Source organism: Paramisgurnus dabryanus, chromosome 1 (genome assembly GCF_030506205.2).
Source record: "Paramisgurnus dabryanus chromosome 1, PD_genome_1.1, whole genome shotgun sequence".
NCBI classification, from domain to species: domain Eukaryota; kingdom Metazoa; phylum Chordata; class Actinopteri; order Cypriniformes; family Cobitidae; genus Paramisgurnus; species Paramisgurnus dabryanus.
Window position 1 is genome coordinate 33899531 of NC_133337.1, and position 21955 is coordinate 33921485.

Here is a 21955-nt window from a genome sequence, read left to right on the forward strand (position 1 = left end):
GAAAATCCTCCGCAAAACCTTTAAATAAATCATCCAGGTGGATGCTGCACATTGGTGGTGGTTGAGGAGAATCCCCCTTTCAATTGTAAAGTGCTTTGAGTGCTGCAGAAAAGCACTATATAAATGTAATGATTATTAAATAAAAATGTAATGTTGCAAATTAAAGGTCCTTGTGACTGTTTTACTATAATAAATGATGTTTTAGTGATGTGAATTAATATTATTGCTGCAATATGGTGCATGTTGTGTTTTGCATATTTCTAAGGTTGGTTAATTTTACAACTGTTGGATAGTTTAATCTGCATCAATGTGTTATATTTTCAGAAATAAAATAAATATCTGCCTCCATTTTTATTTTTAAAAGTCTGATAGACAAGCGTAAAGGACACCTATAGTGACAAAACACGCTTCGTTTAGAGCTACTGTAGAAACATGGCGGCACAAAATGGCGACTTCCATATAAGGGGACCCCTTATGTAGATAATAATGTCTGATTCTACGGTAATAAAAACATAACGGTTCATTACGTAAGGTCTTTATACCCCACTGATAATATACTTATGCATATTATATTGCATTTCTGTCAATAGATCCTACTAAAATGTACACACGGCACCTTTAAGATACTATACATTTGAAATTAAATGAACTTTAATTGAACAAGTTTATAAAAACTCTCAATATTTGCCATTACGTTGCTAATATGTAAATTTATTAATTATCAGAATAAAATTAATACCATAAAAATAACATTACAATTAATAACTGAATCAAATGATTCAGGTTATCTTTCAGAATACATTGCAAATACATTTTATTGAAAATATTTGTATTTTAACAGACACATAAATACTAGAAGAGGCATCAATGTTAAGATGAATACGGCACCTTTAAGAGCTACATGTGAAAATAAATGCAAAATAATGTCACAGGTAGACACTCAATAGTGTTTACAAACAAAAAATTGATGTAAATAGCCAACTCATCTCCTCAAGGACAGCACCGACAGTAATCCGTCAAATAAAGTACGAATGAAACCAGAGGCACATACGTACACACAGAGCCACGCACGGACACAAAAAAGGAAGGAATAAAGGCTCTTGTCCCTTTAAAAACAATGTTTCCTTCCTCTAAACAAGTTGGAAAAGGGTACAAACAGATCATGTGACTCAACAGCTGTGAAATGTTATGCAAACCTATAAAGAGAGCAGGTATATGTCTGTAAATGTGATGGCCGCTGAATCAACAAAGGAGGTTTGCTTAGGTAGATAGAAATGAAAAATTGGTTGATTTTCATTTGCTGGTGCTATCGTCTGCTCCACTTTGCCTGAAAAGTCCATTCTCATTAGTTTCCATGGTCTGATACACAAAGAAAAGGAATCCAGCAACTGCACTGAGCAGTAAGAGCTGAACCCATACTGGCAGGCCACGTCGTGCTCTGCTCTTCACAGCAGAGGGCGCCACAGGTTTGGAAGCAGGTAGCGGGACAGCAGCCACCTTTGAAACAGATCGGGTCTCTGTGTAAGATGTGCTGGTTTCACTGAGCCCGGTATAGCGGAGGCGAGATTCGTTCAACCATGAATTGTCGAAGGGCCGGCCGGCTGCTCCTCTGATTGGTCGCCGACAGGTGGCACTAAGAAAGCAGATTAAGAGAATAAAATAGTTTCAATTCACAAACAATTGTAATATAATATAATAATAATAATAATAATAATAATAATAATAATAATAATAAGTAGTATAATAATAATTATAATAATAATACTGAGATTGAGATTAACTATAAATATAATGTGCAAGAATATATATAAATATAATAATAATAATAATAATAATAATAGTAGTAATAATAATAATAATATATAAATATATATATAAATATATATATATATATATATATATATATATATATATATATATATATATATATATATATATATATATATATATATATATATATATATATATATATATATATATATATATATATATATATATATATATATATATATACACTTGCACATTATATTTATTATAAATATTTTTTTTAAACACCATTCCTCCATACCTGATTCCAGTCGGTGTGCTAAGGTTTTCACTGGGAAAGATTTCTTTAAGAACATCTTTCTCTACTGTCCTCGGGGTGTGATCAATTGCTGATACCTTTTCCACCTGTGTACAAAGAAAGAGATGAGATTAACTCTAAGCTTGGACGCAACGCCATTAAAGCCGCGTCTGAAGATCCATGTTTCACTTTAAGAAAGTTAGTTGTACCACACCACGGAAAACCAAAGTGATACAAGTTTAGGTGAACATCTTTGTAAATCCCTATACCACCAATCACACGTGGACGTCCCTCATACTTATTGCTTTGTTGTATTACCATTGCAGTCTTCTTTGCTTCCGCCTGGATGCTATCAAGCCCTCGGACAGGAGTGACTGGGGAGAGGAAAGGGGTCATTTTGGACTGCTTTGTCTTGGGCTGGGTCTCTGGGGAGACACAGCTCTCCTGGTGAAGCGGAGTATGTGTGGTTACATTTCTTAAAAACGTGTGGGAAAATTTTCTTAAAAAACAAAAAGGATCAACTTTAAACCTGTGAAAGGTTAACCGAGACGGCGAGTAGAGAGTCTCCTGAAGCCATACAGGATGCAGACTCCCTAAAAGAAGGGGAGGATAGGAAATCTTCTCTCTTGTCCTCATAAGGTGATGAAAGACGACGCAGTGAGTCAGTCAAGGGTTTGGAAAGTTGGTTTTGACTTAAAAGAGGGTTGATGTTTTTTGAAAGCTTGGATGGGGTGAAAGATTTGGCTTCCCGAGATAAAACCTTCAAAGAACAGACACAATCTTACCTGTAAACCAATACATTTTCCAAATTGTTTTTCCAAAAGAAACATGTATGAAGAGTTTACATGCAAAAGCCACCAAATGCCACCTCTGTCAAAAATGAAAGGAAGATATTAACTGAATCCTCTCGGCGCATATTATACGTTCATCAAACACATTCGCTCCAAATTCGCTTAATCCCAGACTTTAGCCATTTAGAAATGCAGCTTTGTTGGTAGAACTGGTTAAACACATCACATTTTGTGAAAATATGCTCATCTTCCAGCGCCCCTAGAGTTAAGCACTAGATTTTTCCCCATTTTGGAATCTATTCAGCTGATCTCTGGGTCTGGCGGTACCACTTTTAGCATAGCTTAGCATAATCCATTGAATCTCATTAGACCATTAGCATCGCTCAAAAAAATAAACAAAGGGTTTTGATTTTTTCCTATTTAAAACTCGACTCTTCTGTACTTACATCGTGTACTAAGGCCGACAGAAAATTAAAAGAAGAGTCAAGTTTTAAATAGGAAAAATATTGAAACTCTTTGGTTATTTTTGATCGTGATGCTAATGGTCTAATAAGATTCAATAGATTATGCTAACCTATGCTAAAAGTGGTAGCGCCAGACACGGAGATCGGCTGAATTAATTCCAAAATAGTAAGAATCAAATGTTTATCTCTAGGGGAGCTGGAAAAGATTTTTGCATGCACTAAAGGGTTTTGCAGAGATAAGACTGTCAAATGTGTTAAACACCAATGAAATGACTAGTGACATTTGCCAATGCCATTAAAGTAAAATTACTGAACCAAAACACAAGAGCCCCATTAAAAATGCTAATTTACAAGAAAACATGTTAGACGTACTTAGAGGGTTTTGCATCTGAGCCCTTCAGAAGACATATTTCTGGGATTTTGTTATTTTACAGTCCAAAGCAGATAAAAGTTCTCTAGTTTTCTACTTTGAGAACCCCGTAGATCAGAAAAGCCTGGCGTTAAACATACCACAGGAGAGCGGCTTGTGTATTTACAGCTCAGTATATCCTTCACACCGTGGTCATCCACCTGAGTCAACAAAGTTTTTAAAATTACGATTCTTAATGCCGCCTCTGAGGTTGAATACATGAACTAAACATTTCAGACAAAGAAATGGTGGCCAAACTGAATTATTTAAAATATCTCCAAATGATTAAAGAAAGTAAATGAATTAAATCACCTCAACACAGGCAGTATTGATCAGGGAAACAAGCGGCTCACGATTGGACGGTCTAATCGGAGGGGAAGTGATGTCAGTGGAATTCTCATCAAACTAAAGGGAAACAAGAATTGGCCTCAACAGTCTCTCAAGCTTTTTCATTCATATGAATATTTTGCTTGCCTGTGAGGCTGTTTATACCTAATTGATCGGATCACAAGTGGACGAGAGAGACACAGTCACGTTTCGATCACATGGGCACAAAAGCAATCGGGTCAAATGCGTTTTCGACCATCTCTGAATGCGATTGAAAGTGGACGGGCTCAAACCGCTTTATACCCAGTTTACATGTGCATTTAATATCGTCCATGTGTGATCCGATCTACCAAAATGCATCTTAATGTAAACTATAAATAAAAATCCATCACAGGTGTTCGGAGGTTTGGCACCTTATCAGTGGGAGTGTCCATATGCAAATTTGACACAGCTGACTGGAAAGGTGAGCTGTGACGTTTGGGTGATTCTGACCAGTCGTACTCCGAGATAGAGGAGTGCTTTGAAGGTTTTGGCTCCTTTGGCACCGCCTTTAATATGAAACTATACGTTACAAAGACACAAAGCAAGCCAAACATGACCTGAAAGAAGTTTATGCGCAAGGTTTCTTGCCTGTACCTACCAAAGTGTTGGCTTTTATCCGCACCAGAGGAATAGAGACACTCTTAACTATGGGGGTATCAGAGAAATCCTAAAGAGATGTATGATTTATAATCTCACACTTTGACATCATCAAAATTATTATTCCAAAATAAGGATGGGAGGTATGACCATAAGCTTATGTATAAAAACATCATTACTATTATAAAAACATTTCTTTGTGCTACATTTATTTGTTTACCATGTCGTCATGCCTATTCATGAATCAAGAAGATACTTTTATCTGATACTTATGTAATGATCATGTAGTTTAATCTCTATATTCTGATTGGACAAGTAAAGATCATCACACAATATCACACTGTATATACGGTCATCCCACCCAGCCTTAATTTTTAAGGTGGTACGGTATATCAACACCTTGACATTTGATGATACTTCATTCACATCAGGGCGAAATGACCGAACCGGTGCACTGCGTCGTTTCTGAGATTCAGACTTGGAAAAGAGCTTTGATCTTTTGTCTGCGAACAAAAGCCCGGACTCCTTTCCTGTAGTCTATAATAAACAGGTTCTTGAGAGCAGGCTAATAATGTGGTTACATTATTACAATGGTTTCTCAAGACACCTACCACAGGTCCCGTCCTTCTCCTGTCCCGGGTATCATTAAAGAACTCTGAAGATGAGACCTCAGAGTTTTCCTGAAACCACCACAAACACAGACAACCTTACATACTATGAAGCTCCCTGTGGTAAATGTAATGTCCCATTACACCATCAAAAAATGGTCAAAACATGTACCCCAGCTGTCACTGGCGTTCAAAAAGTAGTATTAGTATGGCTGTGCAATAAATCATTTTTGATATTTAATTTCTGATTCAAATAATTACAAAAACCAGCTATTAAAATACAAACACATCGGCAATTCATAAGGCACTTGGAAGACACCACTGCTTTAATACATGTAGCCTATTACTAATAAATAATAATAAAGGTGGGCGATAAACCGGTAGATATGATTTTGGAATGTCGTCTTTATCAAGGTTATGTGCCCACATCAGGAAAACTTAACATTTGTACACGTTTTTAAGCACTGCAGTTTTAAAACAAGTGATTTTAAGCCATTGAAACACAAACTACAGTGCTATATGTGCGCGCTGTTTGTGTGTTAGAGGAGCTGACACATTAGCTTGTGAGCATTTTTGCTGCTTTATTGGCCTCAAATGCGCCAAAATTCCTGTCTTGCAAGTTCTCACATAAGCATGACCCATTTAGGTCTTAAAGGTGCCCTTCCTCTGTCGTTTTTATTGTTTTATACTGTTGTCTGAGGTCTACTCATGACGTTTGCATGGTTTTACTTCCAAAAACATCAAAAGCAATAAGTAATAGGCCATTTTGTACCCTGATTTTAAAGCTGGTTAGAGAAATGATCCGTTTTAATGGGCGGGCTGCATTGACGACTTGGAAGTAAACGCCCACTGCTATGATTGGATAAACAGTTTTTCGTTCAAACTAACTTTCAATTTAATCTCATGTGTAATCAGTTTAATAAGGGAGTGTCTTAAGACACAGTGTCTTTCTTACACACGCATATTTTATCATAAACCCTTTTAACACACACACACGCGCGTCTTTTATCGTAAACCCACGCACAAAAACACACACACAAACGTGTCTTTTATCTTAAACCCTTTCGATGCGCGTGTAGCAGCGCACGCACGCGCAAACACACACACACACGTCTTTTACATAAACCCTTCGATGCGCATGTTACGAACGCACAAACACACACACACGTGTCTTTTATCACATTTGATGCGTGTGCATCATGAATTTGCGTGAATCGTGTCCCTTTGAAGAGAAATACCGGCCGATAGTTGACACATAGTACTAAAGTGTTTTACTCACACACGCGTGTCTTTTATCATAAACCCTTTCAAAGCGTGTGCAGCATGAATTCGCGTCCCTCGGAAGAGAAGTCATCGGCCGCCACAGTGACACATAGTACTAAAGTGTTTTACTCACATAAGCTGCGCCATTCTGTCCGGATCCAATATTGATAGAGGAGCATTGCCTTTTAATCGCAGTCTCTCTTCAAATCCAGCGTTCTTCTGAACATCCAAACATGTAGCAACTGTTATGATTCCCATAAACAATGGCCCGAATACGGTACGGTTGACGTTTAGCCATCCTTGCTGTAACTTGTTATGAAAACTAACTCAACTACACGTAATATGTGGGCGCGGTCTCAAGTTGAAGAGCTCATGAATAGTAATGACCTCGATCAGTTCCACTCACACCAGAGCATGTGAGCGGTGCGGAGCGGTGTGACGCTCCGCTAAATATTCCGCTCTACTGTTCAAGCGCTCCACTCAGTCGCTCACCGCCCAAGCAAGCGCTCCGTTAACTTTCCGCTCACGCTCGGAAATAAACCAATTCCCGCTCAGATCCCGCTCCGACATAAAAAAAAATATTTAGTAAGCCTAATTGTTTTCTGTACTGACGTTCTTGGATAATTGCATTTAATTAAAGTATTAGCTAATAAATCGAAGTTATGTTGTTTGTTGGCTATTAGACCTAGTTTAACTGATACGGATTTAATTCAAATTAACAATTTGTTTCCACGACCTCCACATGTTTTACTAATTCACAATTTTAAGTTATAATAAGTGTAATAAGTAATTACGAAATATTATAACAATTCGTTCCCCTTATGAGAAAAAGATTAACAAACTATAATATTATATAAATATATTATTTGAAAAAACTAAAATAAATTGAAGAACAATTTCTTAACAAGAAGGTTTTTAAGTGCGAATTTACATTGCATGGTAAAAACAGAACACAGTGTCTTAAAGAAATTAAAATTAGACAGTATTTATGAACCTGTAAATGTACAAAACGAATGCAATACAGAATATTTATTTATGGCATTTTCAATAGTATATTGGTAGATAAATTAACATGTATCTATATAGTATGAAAACGAATAAATTATTATTTTGGCTAAATTCATCTGGATAAATCATTTTAGTCAGACTAAACATTTCATCATTTCAGAACAAGAACAAGCTTAAATGCTATCTATAACAACTTACATTTTATCCCAAATGTTACATGGTCGAAAATATGTAGAAATATAGCCTATACGAGAACAAATTACAGAACAAAAATGTTTAGCTCACGCGGACCGAACGAAAAGCCGTTAATTAAGCGGACTCTCTGTAAAATAGAGGACGTGCTGAATCAGTCGAGTCTGCAGATTATCATCAATGTTTATAATGTTCCACGCAGATACTGTTGATGAAAAAATTTAATATCTAAATGTCCAGGTAAGTCAAGTGTTCAGTCAGTTAATACTAAAGGCACCGGCGTTTTTGGCTACAGCTTCCTCATCCACGGAGTGGCTGCTGTACATACACAAAGAACTATAAATGTTTTTATTTTAAGTGGTTTTAATGCTGGTAAGCAATCAGTTATATTATGTACAAATATATTTGTATTTGTGTTGATTAGTTAGATTAAAGTTATTTTAATCTTTAAAACTGCATCTAGATGCAGACGACGCTACAGTTATTCTGTCATCTTAGTTTCATTTCTTTCATTTATATATAAGGCTGGCGACTTCATTAAAACAATATTTGAACTCCATAACTTATTGCTAGCCATTTTTACAGATTCTCGAACTAGCAAATTACCAAAGGGCATTCTGGGATGAGCGAGCGGTGCTGAGCGAGCGGAATTTTCGGAAATGCACTCTGATGGAAATATTACCGCACCGCTCAACGCTCCGCTCCCGCTCTGCACCGCTCACATGCTCTGACTCACACTGATAAGCTTTTCAAACTGACCTGATTTCTCTGCTTATTTCTTTTCAGTGGCTACAGCTGACAGAGGAGGTGGAAGTTAATTTTCACATTCACGACACAACACAAACACATATGGACCTAACACATATCAAAAAATACAAGTAAAAACTGTTTTATGTGGAAGGGCCTCTTTAAGAGAAATAAAACAGCCAAAAGAGAAAGTGCATGTGTAACAGCATATTGGGTCCAGACTTTGGTCTTAACTCTTTCCCTGCCATTGACGAGTCAATTTAGAAAAAAACATTTGCATAAAAAAAGTGTTCCTGAATTTTTTTTATGTTAATCTGCAATGCCGCGATTATCCACTAGACTCACCCAATTTATAAAAAAACTCAAGCCAAAACGTTACTTACTCATTTGAAACTATATACGTTTTGATACTCGTTCTGAATTAGATCTCTAACAAAATTCCTTCACAAAAATGCAATTATTTCAGCTTTTTGTACATTTTTAGTAGAAAATTTTCCTTTAAGGCATTTTGTGAAACTTTTGTGAAAAATCACAAAAATGCTGGCGTGCAACTTTCAAAAAATGGCTGGCGGGGAATGAGTTAAGGGGGAAGTTATCCAATTCTGCTCTTATTTAGAAAAATTCTCTCACTGCTCTTGACTAAATCACTTTTCTACCTTAAGTATATATATATATATATATATATATATATATATATATATAGTTTGTTTTTATGTTCTTTTTTATGCTCGTTTGCTTTGAGAATTATGAAAATTATATGACATTGAATATTTTAACAACATTACAATCTTATTAAAAGATAAGGAAAACTACCGTGATACATATCGTTATTATGATATAAAATGAATCCTATCGTGATAGAAGATTTTGGTCATAGTGCCCACCCCTACCGTGATTATGATTCAGATCCCCCAAAACCAATAAATAAATATGGTGCATATTACGACATTTTTTAAAAGGATAGTTCAACCAAAAATGAAATTTCTACTTCATTTACTCACCCTCATGTGTTACAAACCTGTATAAATGTCTTTGTTCAGCTGAACACAAAGGAAGATTTTTGAGCAATGTTGTAACCAAACCATTTTTGACTTCCATAGTAGTATTTTTCCTACAATGGAAGTTAATGGTGCTTCTGTTTCCTGCTTCATTACAAAAATCACTGTGTCTGTTCACCAGAACAAAGAAATTGGTTCAGGTTTGTAACAACATGAGGGTAATTAAATAATAACAAAATTTGCATTTTGGGATGAACCAGCTCTTTAAACGGTGACAGCTGGGGGACATACATTGACCATTTTTTTCTAAACTTTTGTAAAATTGTTGTTTTGTAAAATCTTCTGAATAAATGTGTTGCTAAAAAGTAACTCTGTTATGTAACAAAAAACATCACAGGCTACAGACAGCCTTAGTGAATTTGTAAAACAAATGAGTTCAACCAAACTGTGCGAACCCAAACACACCTTGTGCAGATCCCAAATGATTTTTTTTATCACCATAGTGACCAAACACAGAAACCAGGTGATGTATAGAAATAACACAGTGACAGATTGAGTTACGGTGTCGTCACTGGCGGGAACAGTCTGATCCAGACTCAGAGACGATGTCTTCAACTTTCTCTTAATGTTCAAGACCGGCCAATCTTCCTCTTGCATATCCTCCTATACAATAACACAGGACTTCTAGCACGCAAAGAAAATGACATCTGATCTGATCAGAACAATATGCGGTCACATCATTCGTGTCCAATGAGATCACTTCCATATTTAACAGCAGGCGGTGCTGTTGTGTGCCGAACAGGTAATGTGGGAATATGCGCAGGTGTGAGCAGTTTGTTGAAAAAGGCTATTTTTTCAGAGAATTGGGCTTGACAGGAGTAGAATAAGAGCAAACAAATCTTTTCACAGAACAGTGGCCCATTTATTACAAAGAATCGGCTGCTAGATGGTTACATGCGACCAGAATAAAAAGGTTAATTTTAAAGACATTTAAATACAGTTTTAGGTTGAGTCCTACTCAAAAATAAAAAAGGTAAAGCATTACGGGGAAAAAAATAAAGTAAACATTGTATAAGGGTTATAGACCATCCTGCTTGTTGAAAATCAGTCATCAATAATGGGGTCCAGGGTTCCCACACCTTAGTTAACTTCAAATTCAAGGACTTTCCAGGTGCAATACCCTCAAATTCAAGGACTAAATGTGGGGACACATTTCAAGTGAGAGCAAGGTTACATCGTGTTACCTTTTAAGATACATTGTTACAGTTCCCTTTTGAGGGAACTCGCGCTGCGTCACTGCGGTGACACTTTGGGGACGCCTCCAGGGGTACGTGCGTCTGAATGTGTATATCAAATTCAACCAATGGTGAGGCTTAACGACAAAGACAGGGTGACGCGGGAGCCAGGAAGTATATCGCTATCTGAAATATTGCCAAAGATGGCGTAACAGGGATGCAGGAAGTATGACATGGGAGACGCAGCGTCTCGTTCCCCTCTCAGGGAAAAACAGTTACATACGTAACCCGAGATGTTTTCATTTGTCAAACACAACTATGCAAAAAAGCATTTTGGTATGAATCAACATTCGCATACAGAAGAAAAAAACATTTAAAGCGAACAGTTTAGCACGTGTGATTAAAAGGCAAGAAAAGTTATGATATTATCCTAAACTACACGGGTAATAATACTTTTTTTTTTCAGAAAACTTGCATAAAATAGTTTCAAGCACTTTCAATGACTTCTATCTATGCATGGATATTTTTTAAAACTTCCCAGGGCCTTGAATTGTTTTCCCCAGATTCACAAACTTTCAAGGACTTCAAGAGACACATTTCCGTTGTTTCAGGTAAACTGGTTGTGTTAGGATAATAATGGATATTTACCAGAAAAAAATCATTCAGGAAAACATTTAGGAAGTTTTTCCTCACCTTGTTGTGTTGCCCACTGCGTGTTCTGGTGGTCACTGGCGTTTTCCCTCTACTCCTGATTGGTTTCTCCACGACTGGGATGGGTTCAACCACCTCTTCTGGATCAGGATCGAGCACAAGCATCGGAGCCTGAGCTACTATTTCTGTCGAATGGTCAAAACGGCATTTAAACATCCAACTATGCGAGACACAGGTGACATAAAGTGACCAGTTCATCCGTTACCTTCTTCTTGGTCACTGTACCGGTCTGAATCCGTGTTCCCGTTCTGGCTGCCATCTGTCTGTGATGCTTCTGAAGGAGGGGTCACAGCTTCTGGGGGTCCATGATCCAACAACTTCTGAAGTCTTTTCTCATAGACCTTTCGAGTGGATGCTGATGTGAGAAAATGTTGGTTGGGTCAAACACACAAAATTGTACCGAGCATGACAAACATCCTGCTATTTCATGTTAGGGCTGTCACTTTTGTGAAAAAATCATTTTCGATTTTTAATATATAAGTGTTCATTGAATCGATTGTAAAATCGATTTTCCATGTCTAAAAAAGACGTTTCCATTTTCAACGCCAAATAACAGACAAATGTAAAGAGAGCGCCTGAAACGCACAAGTCAGCAATATTTCTTATTCATTGTCATTAAGTTTCGTGCAGAATAAAAACAGCAACAGTAGTGCAACATTCTCTAAAAAAATATGCAGAGTGGACTGCTGCCATAAATGAAAAACATTACTGCAGGCTTCAACCGGCTGCTTTTATGATTTAGGCAATTCAAAAATTATTTTAAATAATGATTCGATCCATTTCAAACAACTGTTCAAAAATGAAACTTTAAATAGACTTACTTGAAGTTGAGAACATGCTGTGTATTTTTTATTAAACGTAAACGAAACTTAGGCGGCACTAGGCAGGCATAATGAAATGCGCAAAAAGACTAGGGCCATTACAAATTATTGGTGAGAAAAACAAGTCGATCAACATTTTAGGGGTCAAGAGCAGAGCGCTTTTCATTCACTTTATGTCCATCTGTTGAGAAGACGCACTCCAACCGCACTGATGTCCCAGGGAAACTCGGGTGCTTCGTTGCCAGCTGCGTATTTCGTACTGCCAATCTTCCATCACAAAAGCGGGTCGCTGTCAGCTCGCAAGGTTGGCTCCTTGTCATAACTCATCATCTCCTGTAAGGTCACAATTTCGACGCTGTCTCGTGTTGCACAGGTTTATTGACGTTGTCCTCCATTTTCTTTGCAAAACACTAGATGCAGCGATTGAAAGCGTGAAACTGTAGGTGCGTAAAATTGCTGGGTATTTTCTGTCTAGCTTTCGCACACCTACTGCACTTTCGGAATTCTTTATTTTCTTTTTCTGCTTGTTTGTGAGTTTTGTTACATCTATATTTTTTACTGTTTAATTCTTTTAAAATTAATAGTGTACATATTTGGTTAAAATCGATTGCCTATTTTCGTTTTCGAAACTTTTTTTGGTTGGTCCGATCGATTGTGCAATCGATTTTCGAACGAAAAGTGACAGCCCTATTTCATGTATGGTATTTATCTAAAAAAAAATTAATGAAAGAAAACAAGAGATTAAATCTGGCCCGATCTATTCACAACAAACAGTGAGAGAAGTCTAACATCCTTTTCGACTTCCATTTAAGGGCATTGGAAACTATTCAGGCCAAAGTTGGAAAAACATGCAAAGCCGCATGCCTGGTTAAACTGCTGATTTACTGATAACCACCATAAGACAGTGAGGACTGTTTCTGATAATGAATACCGTGTGATAAAACAAGATTTCATTTTGGAGGATAAACCTTAAAATATTCGACATCCGGATATGGATTACATAAGGGCCTGGGCCCGTATTCATGAAAATTCCTATTGAAAAATGTAGGCGTTTCCCCTTAGGATAAAAGAGAAGATCCTAGTAAAGATAAAAGTTATTTACAAAGCATCTAAAGCCTTAAAAGAGGTCAAGTGTTAGGACGAAAGAGAAGAAAAGCGTTTCAGACAATGGATGACCCAGAGTTAATAAAACCCCATTCACACAGCACTTTGATCCTAGAATTTTTTTATAAAATTAGCCTTCTGTGTGAACACAAACACTTTCCCTCAATGTTTTGGGGTCGCTCGCATAAAGGGCAGTAGCATCGCTGTAACATTTACGGAACGTGTCCTGTGAACAAAAGGCAGAACCAAGGGGAATGCCATAAGGGGCGTGCCATAGAAAGGTCGTGCGTGTTATTGAATATATTATACTAGAACATATCATTCAGTTCTTTGACACAGGGGATTTGAATGCAGATTAACATTCACAACGAGAAAGCAGACACCTTGTCACTTTCCGTGCATCACAATCTTATCATAAGCAAAAATGCATGCGGTTTCTCGAGAGAAAAATCACGGATAAGTAAACTTCAGATGGTGCGGAAAAGACTACCAAGTGTTATAAAAAAGTCACGTGTCTTTACCGCATGTGTGGGAATGCATGAACAGATCATTGGAAGTGTGAATGAACCAAAACCAAACGATCCCCGGACAAATCACGGACAAATTTTCCGTATACACTGTGTAAAGGACTTAAGACGCTACAAATTTGATCGTGTAGTGATCATGTTAATGAACAATTTTATAAGTGACATGCTATCATCTCTGACAAACTGCAGAAATGCTATAGGGCTAGAAATTAAAAGAATCATTACAATAAAACATTTGGCAACTGGGAAAGATGGAAAGCCTGAAATTTGCAAGTTGTGCCATTTATTTTCAGACATTTATTCTTTTTGGCAAAAAACAAAGAACAATGCCATTATCGGCTGAAATTTTGGCGCATCCCTATTTACCGCACTAATTTGTATCTCAAAAACTCTTACCAACAATGGGTCCGGCATTCACACCGTACTTTAATAACAGGTCTTTTAAACCCTCGTCGGTCAATTCGTTGACATGGATTTCCTCCGGTCGAACTCTGTCTGTTTTCCTAGTGGCTTTCTGTAAAGAAGAGACATATATTGTCATTATAACAATATACAGTAGCATCAAAAGATCATCTGTGGGGAATAGGGCTGCGCGATAAATCACATGCGATAGTCATGCGCATCTTGTCAGTAAGGCCGCCTTTTTGATTAGTAGTAAACGCCATCAACTGCTTTCAGATGTAGCAGCATTTACTACACAAAGCCGTAGTTTACTATCAGGTTGGGCCATATCACAGGTGATACATGCGCAATAATTAATGCGAAATTGCCCTGATGGTCAGTGAACAACGGCTTTCTATGTAAATAAATTGAATTGAAAAAAAATTGAAAAATTGTGTAGTAAATGCTGCTCCATCTGAAAGCAGGTAATGGCAATTTACTACTACTAAAAAATGTTTTGCGATTTATGTGCAGCCCTAGTGGTTAAAAATTATTACTTTAGGATTTAAAAGCATTTTCTAATAAATACGTGCACTGCAAACCTGTACTTCAACTTATGATGCTGATGGGAACTTGTTAAAGTGACAGGTGTTGAAACATGCCTAACAACCAGTATCTTAATATACATACCTGAACAAGATGCCTAAAAAACAGCTCAGGGGCAACCGTGTGGAGTTTAATTCAAGATAACTTGCATGAAATTTAGACTAGAGATGTAACTTTAGAGGCAAATGTTCAACTAGGTCGACACCATTTAGGTATATACACACACACACAAACACAGATAGGTGTGCTATACACATGACCCACAACAAGAACCTTCAAATTTCTAAGTAGATTGAATAATATGAAAAGTAGAGCTCCTTAAAGTGCAAATGATGCCGGTACTATTAGGACTGGAGGTTGTGAGAATGCAAATGTGAACTTTTGTGGAGTGGGGTGGCACACGAATGATGCAAATCCAACCACATTCCTGCCTTGATCCACAATTCCAGACAATTGATCGAAGGAAATGGTGCAGACGGTGAAGTGGAGAATGTGTTATGAGGGACAGGACAGACAGAAGGTAACCACTTTTTAAATATTAGCCATTCCTCGCTCGAGTTTCATTGCAGGGGCCTTTACAGGGGCCGATCTGGAATGCTGCCTTCTCAAAAAAAGTGTTTCATAATCACAGCATTCCAAAAGGAGAGAGAAAAAACTTTTATCCCTGTCCACAAACAACACCCTAACGCTCATAAAACGTCTGCAAATCGCAGACTTTGCACAAGAGTGGGATGTGAGAAAGAATTGGAGACCCAAGCCAAAGCCTGTGGTGGGTTTACATCAAACCAAACAGCACGCTGTTGGTGCTCACAGCTCTACCGCTGAGGTCTTATTATTGTAAAATTTACAATAATGAGGCAATAATCTTGGTAACCCACATTTTGCCTTATTGTGGCTTTGGCATCACAAACAATACTAAACAGTTTAACTGAGGCATAGAAAACTAGTATTCAAGTTTGAGTTCAACATCGAATCAATGGTCACCTAGAGCTCAACTATGGCATGTGCAGCAATTTAATAGTCGATATGTGTGCCACATTTTTCTACAGTAAACTATCCGAGCAACAGACTTCAAAGAAGAAGAAAAAGCACACGTCACATCTGGCAGCCAAAGCACAAATTCCTCTCCACAAGAAAGTATTTCCTCAATAAAGGGACCAAACCCACTATGATAACAGCCATATGCTCTTATGAAATTATTTTACAACTCACAGACATGCAGGAGAGGGGGGAAACAACTTTCTGCTCATTCATTCATGCAATTTGTTTATGAATACAAAAGTATGTTAGATTTGATAAACAAGGGCACTGATTTGTTTTTTTTTACAATGCAGTTAAAGAGTGTTAGTGACATGGGAGGGCCCATCTAAATAGGTTTCGCAACAGGTTGCACTACCATCTCACTTACTCACATTGTAGTACATTAGAGTACAAAGAAGTGTGTGTCAGATTTAACATTACACATTTCTATTTAAAGGTGCCATTTGTAATAATTGAGGTAAAAGATTTAAAAAAAACAGCTACACGCATCAAAAGAATTAGAAGAAATAAGGGCAAAGGTGTCATTAAAAAAATGACAAGGTATAGTGCTGCAGAAATATCAATCTGAATTAGCATGCTAAATTACTAGCTACAGCCCGACTGGTGTTGTAATACCAGTTTCGACTAGGGATGTCAATTTATGCAATTTCCCATATTCGATGATCATTTAAATTAACGATCAATCAATCGAATAATCGTTAACAGTAATAGTGCAATAAGCCTTCACTGCAGTGGCATATCAAATGACATAAAAGTGTGCATAAAAACGACAGCTTCCTCACGCGAATTAAAATATTTTATTTTGTCTAAATAACATGCTAGTGGGATTGTAAAATGAGTTAATGTAGTTGTTGTTTTGATAAAATCATCAATTTAAACTTATCTCGTAATGAAATATAATGACTAATAGACACAGTGTATAACTCCGCCTCACATGGGCACTCTGCAACAGACACATGAAAGTCCATGTCAAAATAACAGTTTTATTATCATCAAGTGTTATTTATTAAGTTGTTTACCTCGCTTTCCGAGTCGTTGATACACTGTTTGTAATTATATCCAAAAAGCACACGAAGGGCACTTTTCTCGTTGTCACCTCAGCTTAGACGTACTTTCAGCAAAGATGCTTATATTATGCAGATGGCAACCTTCCATTAGAAAACACGCAGCGCCTCAGCCAGTCAATAATGATGATCAGTGATATATGTTGCGGGCATTCAGGGTGTAACGACAGTCAGTTACAGTTTACATTTGCCAGTTTCTTGCCATAATTTAAGATTACATTTTAATCTGTTCAATAAAAACGGCTCCTGGTCTCCTTCTCTGTATATAGCAGCGTTGCTATGCTAATTTTGCAGGCTTCCCTGAAGAGGGTCTTTGCTTTCAGTATCCTAAACGTATTTGCATCGGACCTTCTCAGATCCACTGCGGATGTAATTTCGTTGCGTTGGCAGCCAGCCAGCCTCGTCTCGCATGACGTTAAAAAGCACATGCGTGTGCTTGGCATCGAGCATCGTTGTGATCATAGCTAGTAGTTTAACTTTTGCGCGCTCGCTTAATTTTTTTTCTCCGACTGTATGTGTTTTGCGCAGGCGCCGCACACACGTGCATGATCTTGTTTTTCAACAATCGTTAAGTTTTATCGAGTAAATTCTTATCGACAATTAATCGAAGATCGATTAATTGTTAACATCCCTAGTTTCGACCATGTCAGGCGGTATGCGGGCCACGCACATAACCGCCAGCCAAACTGCAATACACGAATAAGTCGCATGTGTGGGAGTACAGCCCTCTACTCCTACCGCTGCGTCCGAAAACTAAGGCAGCTGACTTGTTGGCTTAAGATTCATGAAAGCAGCTCAGAGAAATGCAATTCGGACAGCCATGGATTCGGACATGCCTTGATGCCTTCCTGCCTTGCAATAGGGGTTTCGGACGCATTTCAGTTCAGGGAAGAGAGCGGAAGAATGGCTAAAGCAAGAGACATTTACCACTACCACAAACATTTTGCAGGGAACAATGCGCTCGGAATCACAAATAAAATATGATAAATAAAGTAACCGAACCAGAGTAAATACTGGCACTGCTTTTCATCGCTGGAGACAACTAATGGACATGAAAGAAATGAGGTTCGACTCCGAAATGACAACATTTCTTTTCGATTAGTAAGTAAGATGCTGTTAGTATTTCGCTAGAAGTTAACTTATAATAGGCATTGCGATAACCTATGCTCAGCTTGTACATGAACTACGGCTTTGTGCAGTAAATGTGGCTCCATCTGAAAGCAGCTGATGGCGTTTCACTTTTAATCAAGAAACCGGCTTCACTGACGAGAAGCGCAATGACTATCGCATGCAAATTATTGCGCATCCTTAGCTGTTAGCGTTTAATAGTTAGCTCTACCCATGGATTCGATCCGGTTTTCACCCGTTATCTACCAAACTGAGGCTAAAATGTAACATTAGCTAAGAAGCTTGAAATGTCTTCGATTATAATGAACACCAAATGGACGCACGAAACGTAGCGGAAAACATTGCAATTTTAATGAGACCGAATGTTTTTTTTGTGACTAATGATAACTTAGTTGCTAATGTAAATCAAACTTGATATATGCTGCTAAATTTGCAGCTGCTAAATTAAAATAGACCAACTCACTTTTCTGGAGGTATACTGCCCCCGTCTGTTTGGAGTGTGGAGTATGAATTTATTTTTTTTGGGGCGGACATGTTAAATGGTCCCTTTAAACATAAAATGACTCTGTGTAGCTATGCCTATGGGTGGTTGCTTGAGGAAAGTTGAGGTCATCAGGTTGAGTAAACAAACTGTATTAACCGAAACTGACTTGTATTTACAGTATACAGTTTGTTAATAATGGCAACAAACGTATACACCCACATACCAGATCAAAAATGTAAAAAACATAAAAGGTGATAAAATGAGTAGCATTTTTTGCTTTTCATTTTCATGAAAGTTATAACATCACCTGCTATAATAAGACCAGGTATAACATTATTTGACAAATTGACAAACCCTTAAAAACGACAAGTATGCAAATCCATGTGTCATTCGTTTTTCCAGTCGATTCCAAAACAATTTGTTTTTCCAAATTTCATGTTTGTGCTGAAATTAAAAATAGAAAAAAAAATGGATAAGGACTAAAGGGCTTAAAATAGTTGTGCGTGCCGTAGGCTACGCGGCAGTAGGGTCGTTGCGGTGACAGAATTTTCCCACCGGTTAATCAGACAAACCCGGTGATACCGGAGGGGCTTATGTTATAAATGCACATCCAGACGTGTTCATTTTACTTTCACTTTTGAATAAGAGTAATTGTTCAAATGCAGTGAACACAAATGCGTTAAATCGCTTATGATTTATCAACGGTTATACTGACTATCGCAACAAGCCTACGTGGTTTTCATATATACTTCCGCATTGAAGTGCACTTACACATGCAGACCACTAGTAGACAGTATCCATGTGTATAACCCACAGTATCAGTAAAAGAGCCAAAGAAGGTGGCGCTCGGCCAGTAAACCCTCCTAAAGGGCGATTTATAGTCGTGCGTAGGTCCTACGCCGTAGCTACGGCTATCCGTAGCATGTGCGTAGCCTGACGCGCACCTCACCAAATTTTTAACAGAGCGTCAGATCTACGCGGACCGCAAGTGCTGTGATTGGTCCACCAGAACCCCTCCCGTCAGGTTAAAAAAAAACTGCGTCATAGGTTTTTCCGTTTGTGACGATAAAAACAAAGATGAGTCAAGTTGAGGAGTGATTTAACTCAAACTGCATCAAAAGTCGCTGTTTATTTACTTCCATCATTGCTGGTCTTCTCAAATTATACACAACAAGTTGCTGTTTCTTCTTCGTTTGTGGGTTAACTTGCTTAGCTTCTTCTTCTGTGACTTCTTTTGCTGCTACTGTGGTTACACACGTGATTACTGCCTACCAGCGGTCTGCGGGTGTGCCTGCCGTAGGACCTACGCACGACTATAAATCGCCCTTTAGAAGCATCAGCAGCAGTTTGTTGTGTATAATTTGAGAAGATTAGCTGTGACGGAGGCAAATGGACAGCAATTTTTGTTGCAGCTTGAGTATATAACTCCTTAACTTGACCCCTCTTTTGTTTTTAGCGTAGTTAGCGGAAATCCGTATGAGGACCTGATGGGGGGGTTCTAGCGGACCAATCCAATGCTTGAGATCCGCGTAGAGCATATGCGTTGTTACAATTTTGCAGAGGTGCATGGCAGACTACGCAGAGCTACGTATACCCTACGTAGCACCTACTCACAACTATAAATCGCACTTTGGCACTCACATTTCATTTTCTTTTTAAACACTTCCAGAGATTTTTTTTAGAAAGTTTATAGTTATGAATACTCTTTCATGAGCACATCTATAAATCTATTGTGTAAACAATCGAATAATCGACTACCGTCTTTTTAATCCCACGCAGCAAGAATCTTATTGGAGCCACATAAATATCACTCGCATCCACAAAAAAAAATGAAATGTGAGTGCGTTCATTTTTTATTTGAGCACAATAATGATATTTGGAAATCTTTTGGAAAAAAATATTTCCTTTTTTTTTGTAAGCAAATCATATTTTTTATTTCAATTGGAAAAATGAATTACATGGATTAATGCCAGTTTGTCTGTGACCAGGATCCTTTACATTTTCTCTTGCTGTACAATCTGACTTAACGCTATAGCGAGGGTTTTTGGTTTCAAAGCTACAGATGACAGAAAAAAAACAGCGAAACAACCCTATAGACATTGTTCCCAATCTTAGTCAAATCTTTCCCTGACTAAAAAGCTGAATTTCCATGGTCTAGGTCCAGGATGCCAAGAGTTTAAAAATGTAGCTGAAATGTGTGAAATGAAGTGTCACGAAAATTCCTTACAAGCAGATTACATTTTGATAAATGGAAACAAAACAAAAAGCAACAAACAAAAAATCCATGATTGGAATAGACCTTTTAAAATTCCATGATATTCCATAAATTCCATGAACCGTTGGAACCCTGTATATAGCTCGGTTTATAAAGTATTGCTTAAACAACGCAAAGGTCATGAGTTCGATCTCACAAATACTCAAGTACACCTTGTAAAGGCCTACACACATCCACACCAGATTGAGTAATAATGTGTTGGGAGACTTGACGTTTCCTGTGAACCAAAACCTAAAACACGTGTAATAAATCTGACATATAGCAGTACGAGATTTCCTAAACGTGAAAAGTCATGCATTTGTGATTTCCACTGATATAAACTACATGCACGCGAACCTTAAATCAATGCATCAATAAGTTGAAACTGTCGGCCATTTGTAACGTGCCGGTTTGTTTTTATTGATACGTCTGCATGAGCTCAACATGACAAGAAGTCGCTTTGACTTTAAGAAATTGTTCACTCGTGCGCAGGACTTGAGACAACGTTGCAATGTCGAACAATCTTGTAACAATAAATCACTTGCGCCTTCAGGGAAAAAAAAACAACACCAAAAATGTGATACTAAAAATTTCCCGCCATCGTTGTGCCTAAAGTTCTGCGACCTCGTTAAAGTGACCCTGCTTTAAGTATTGATAACAAACTAATTAAGACTGAACATCCGGTTAATTTTACAAGCAAGCCACGAGCCCGCACGAAAGAAAAGCCCGCCATCAGAAACAACTCACCCTCCCGGAGCGGCTCTTGTTGGAGACCACCGGAGCTGGAGGGAGCTCCTCGTCGCTGGAGAAGACATCCTGAGAGCCGCCGCTCTTTTTGTTTTGCGCGGTCAAATACTTCAGGTACAGCTGCACGTACACGTCCTTCCTCTGGTCACCGTTCGGCAGAGCCACATTATGGGCCTGGAGTGCACTTTTAAGCCTTTCTTTAGTGAGCACAGTGGGATCTTCCAGAAACTCCGACATGTCTATTCTACCACAGCAGCACTGTTGTCTCGCGCAGGACTTTATCGCTGGCTGAAACTGATTTCTTTTATGTGATCGGGGACCAACATAGAAGAGAGACCCCT

The 21955-nt window shown here is 38.0% G+C and overlaps 1 protein-coding gene across 3 annotated transcripts; it reads right to left on the bottom strand.

Annotated features, from left to right (window-relative positions):
• Window positions 1-694: 694 nt before the first annotated feature.
• Window positions 695-21934, bottom strand: tmpoa (thymopoietin a). Of its 3 annotated transcripts, XM_065268497.2 has the most exons (15): window positions 21615-21934; window positions 14306-14423; window positions 11663-11812; window positions 11440-11582; window positions 10073-10174; window positions 5307-5375; window positions 5095-5232; window positions 4697-4765; window positions 4470-4604; window positions 4042-4134; window positions 3831-3890; window positions 2595-2825; window positions 2384-2509; window positions 2069-2172; window positions 695-1633 (listed from the first exon to the last, which is right to left on the bottom strand). In XM_065268497.2, exons 1-15 carry the CDS (start codon window positions 21849-21851, stop codon window positions 1294-1296), a joined length of 2115 nt encoding a protein of 704 aa, XP_065124569.1. In that variant the 5' UTR covers window positions 21852-21934; the 3' UTR covers window positions 695-1293. The 3 variants fall into 3 exon arrangements, with proteins under 3 accessions (XP_065124569.1, XP_073670797.1, XP_065124570.1); XM_073814696.1 differs by lacking the exon at window positions 10073-10174; XM_065268498.2 differs by lacking the exons at window positions 2384-2509; window positions 2595-2825; window positions 3831-3890; ... (4 more) ...; window positions 5307-5375; window positions 10073-10174 and having other exon boundaries at window positions 21615-21927.
• Between the last annotated feature and the right edge of the window lie 21 nt (window positions 21935-21955).